Raw genomic sequence first — 2595 nt, 5'->3', positions numbered from 1 at the left:
AATACTTATTACACTTTTTGTCTGGTTTATACAAGTACAATGTGAGGTAAGTTATCAAATAGTCTATTTCCCATAATGAGTTTCCATTGTTTTTATTTTCGTGTTTAATTACGTTATTTAAGTGTCCAATTTAAAATGCTACTTTTATTCTTCACCTTAACAATTAGTAACGAACATTTTCATATATCTGTTTTTTTTTCTTTTTCTTTTTTTTTTCTTTTTATTTATTTATTATTATTATTATTTTTCTTTTTTTCAACATTCATTGATGATACAAAATATATAATGTACAGACTATATATAATAAGAATTTCTTTTAGAATATTACAACAACAATTGAATCTAATTTTTCTAACGATGAAGGAGTTACTGACCCTATAATTAATATAACCGATGTGATGAATAAAACGCTAACTGGAATTAATAAAATGGTTAATCAAACAACTTCAATGAATGGAGTGATGAAAAATCTAATAAGAAAACGTCGCCGAGCTCCACCAGATGAAGATAATGACACGTTTGCTCCTGATACAATATTGATTGATACGTCAAAAATTGATGAACCCCCACGTTCGATGAAAAAAAAAGTACAGGATCCAACTAAATCTTTAATGCCTATGAATGAAGCTATTAAGTTAAGGAATAAGCAGCCAATCAAACCAATAAATTTTGAAGTTAAGATGCCACATTCTGCAAATAGTGACAAACTCCCGCCACACGGATATTTTGATAATGACCACCATTATAATTACGAGTCGAGAAAATTATTCAGACGACCACCGAATTTCCCGACCTCTTCACCTGAATTGACTAGTAAATATAAATCTAGAAAGAAAACCGTGAAAAAAGACTTAAGTAGCTTAAAGAATGATATATTTGAGCAGCGTTAAAACGTAAATAGTAGCTATATGCACCGAATAAAAAAAAAAAAAAAAAAAAAAAAGAAAAAAAAAAGAAAGAAAGAAAAAAAAGAATTAAGTTTTTACGTTAATTTTGTTTTATTCTTATTTATTATTTTATAAATGCATATGTATATATAATCTTGTTGTGATATTATATGGGAAAAAAGTAAAAAGCACATTTGATATCGTTAAAGATTTATTTCATAATATTACACCAACAACTATTATTGAATTTTTATAATAATAATTCCTTATGTTAAAAATGCGAATAAACACTTATTCATTAATATATAATTATATATTAATTAATTTTAATATCGTGTAATTGTAATATTAATAGCCTAAAAAGATGCGATGCACGTCGTTTACGATTATATATGATCAGAACTTTTTAGTTCTATTTTCTCTCGCACACTCTCTTTCTCACTCTGTCATCCATTCACGTACTCTGCTCCCCCCTCCTCCTCCTCCTCCTCCTCCACCGCCTCATCCTAAATTGTCAATCGCTCTCTCTCTCTCTCTCTCTCTCTTTCTGTTACCTACTATGCCTCCCCCCCCCCATCACCCACACTCCCGTGGCCGTTCATTCTCTCTCATTCTCACTCTCTCACTCTCACTCTCACTCTCTTTCTGTTTTTCTAGCTTTCTGCTTCTCTTTCACAATCGCATTTTCGTCAGTACACATATAAAATCGCTTTGAAAACCTCCATCGTCTCTTCTCCCTCATTTACTTGGAATGCTCGATTACACAGTAAGTTTGATAAGTGTTTGTATGCTGGGCTCTTGAAACAAAACGCGAAGTTGTAAAAAGGTTTAGGGTTTAGGATAAAGGATGATGGGCAAAGGTAATGGATAAGGAAAAGTGTGTCGCATGGCTGGATGGTCAGGCTCGTTCGGCCCGCGCTTCTGTGACGTTGCCCGCGAAATTTTGCGCTCGGCAATACGTAAGCATACGCGATAAGCCGATCGCTCCAATTGTCCTCTCGGCGCTTTCTCACGCGAGGCTGAGAAAGCGCGAACAGGCTGCCGGACACGCGCTCACCTCCCCGCTCGAGATACGCGAAATCACACAGTCGATCTCTGCGCCGGTACACTTGCGATAACGGAACAATATATGTATGTATATATAAATATTCTGTAAAATATAATATGGCGACTGATGTGCGCGTAGTGGCGAGTGCCGCGCGGGCGCGAGGCTCCGCCGGGGCCTTTTCCGCACCAACTGCCAACGCATTGCGATTGCGTAATAATAGAAAGCGGCGATTGGGCTCGTAGGTGGGCTTTAATGTCGCGAGCGTCGCCGAGCCTCGATTCAAGTGCGGCCGTTTGCAAGCGAGCGGCCCCGGGGGAGCCTGGCACACGCGAGGCCCGCATCATTCAAATGTCCAGACATTATTGATAAAATACGAGACGTAAGTACAACAACTATTGTAGCTTAAAATGAGAAGCTGCCGCTTGTGCCAATCGGGCGAGCCACGCTCCCTTTCACCACGCGACCGCACCCTCGCCACTCTCTTAAGCATATCTCTCTCGCTCTCTCTCTCTCTCTCTATCTCTCTCTCTCTCTCTCTATCTCTCTCGCACTATCACTCTCACTCTCTTTCACTCTATATTTCTCTCTCTATCTCTCCATCTCTCCATCTCTCTATCTACCTATCTATCTATCTATCTATCCATACATCTCTCGTACTCG

The 2595-nt window shown here is 38.0% G+C and overlaps 1 protein-coding gene across 1 annotated transcript; it reads left to right on the top strand.

Moving 5' to 3' along the window:
- On the top strand, positions 1 to 936 carry LOC105364435 (uncharacterized). The gene is made up of 2 exons (XM_011502348.1): positions 1 to 46; positions 321 to 936. The coding sequence occupies exon 2, from the start codon at positions 399 to 401 to the stop codon at positions 888 to 890; it is 492 nt and encodes a 163-aa protein (XP_011500650.1). The 5' UTR covers positions 1 to 46; positions 321 to 398; the 3' UTR covers positions 891 to 936.
- The last annotated feature ends 1659 nt before the right edge of the window (positions 937 to 2595 follow it).

Source organism: Ceratosolen solmsi, unplaced genomic scaffold (assembly GCF_000503995.2).
Source record: "Ceratosolen solmsi marchali unplaced genomic scaffold, CerSol_1.0 scaffold39, whole genome shotgun sequence".
NCBI classification, from domain to species: Eukaryota; Metazoa; Arthropoda; class Insecta; order Hymenoptera; family Agaonidae; genus Ceratosolen; species Ceratosolen solmsi.
The sequence above is the reverse complement of the archived record's forward strand: the minus strand, read 5'-3'. Positions and strand labels throughout refer to the sequence as shown.

Coding starts and splice junctions, on each gene's coding strand:
- LOC105364435 (XM_011502348.1), top strand. CDS start 399: ATGAATAAAACGCTAACTGGAATTAATAAAATGGTTAATCAAACAACT.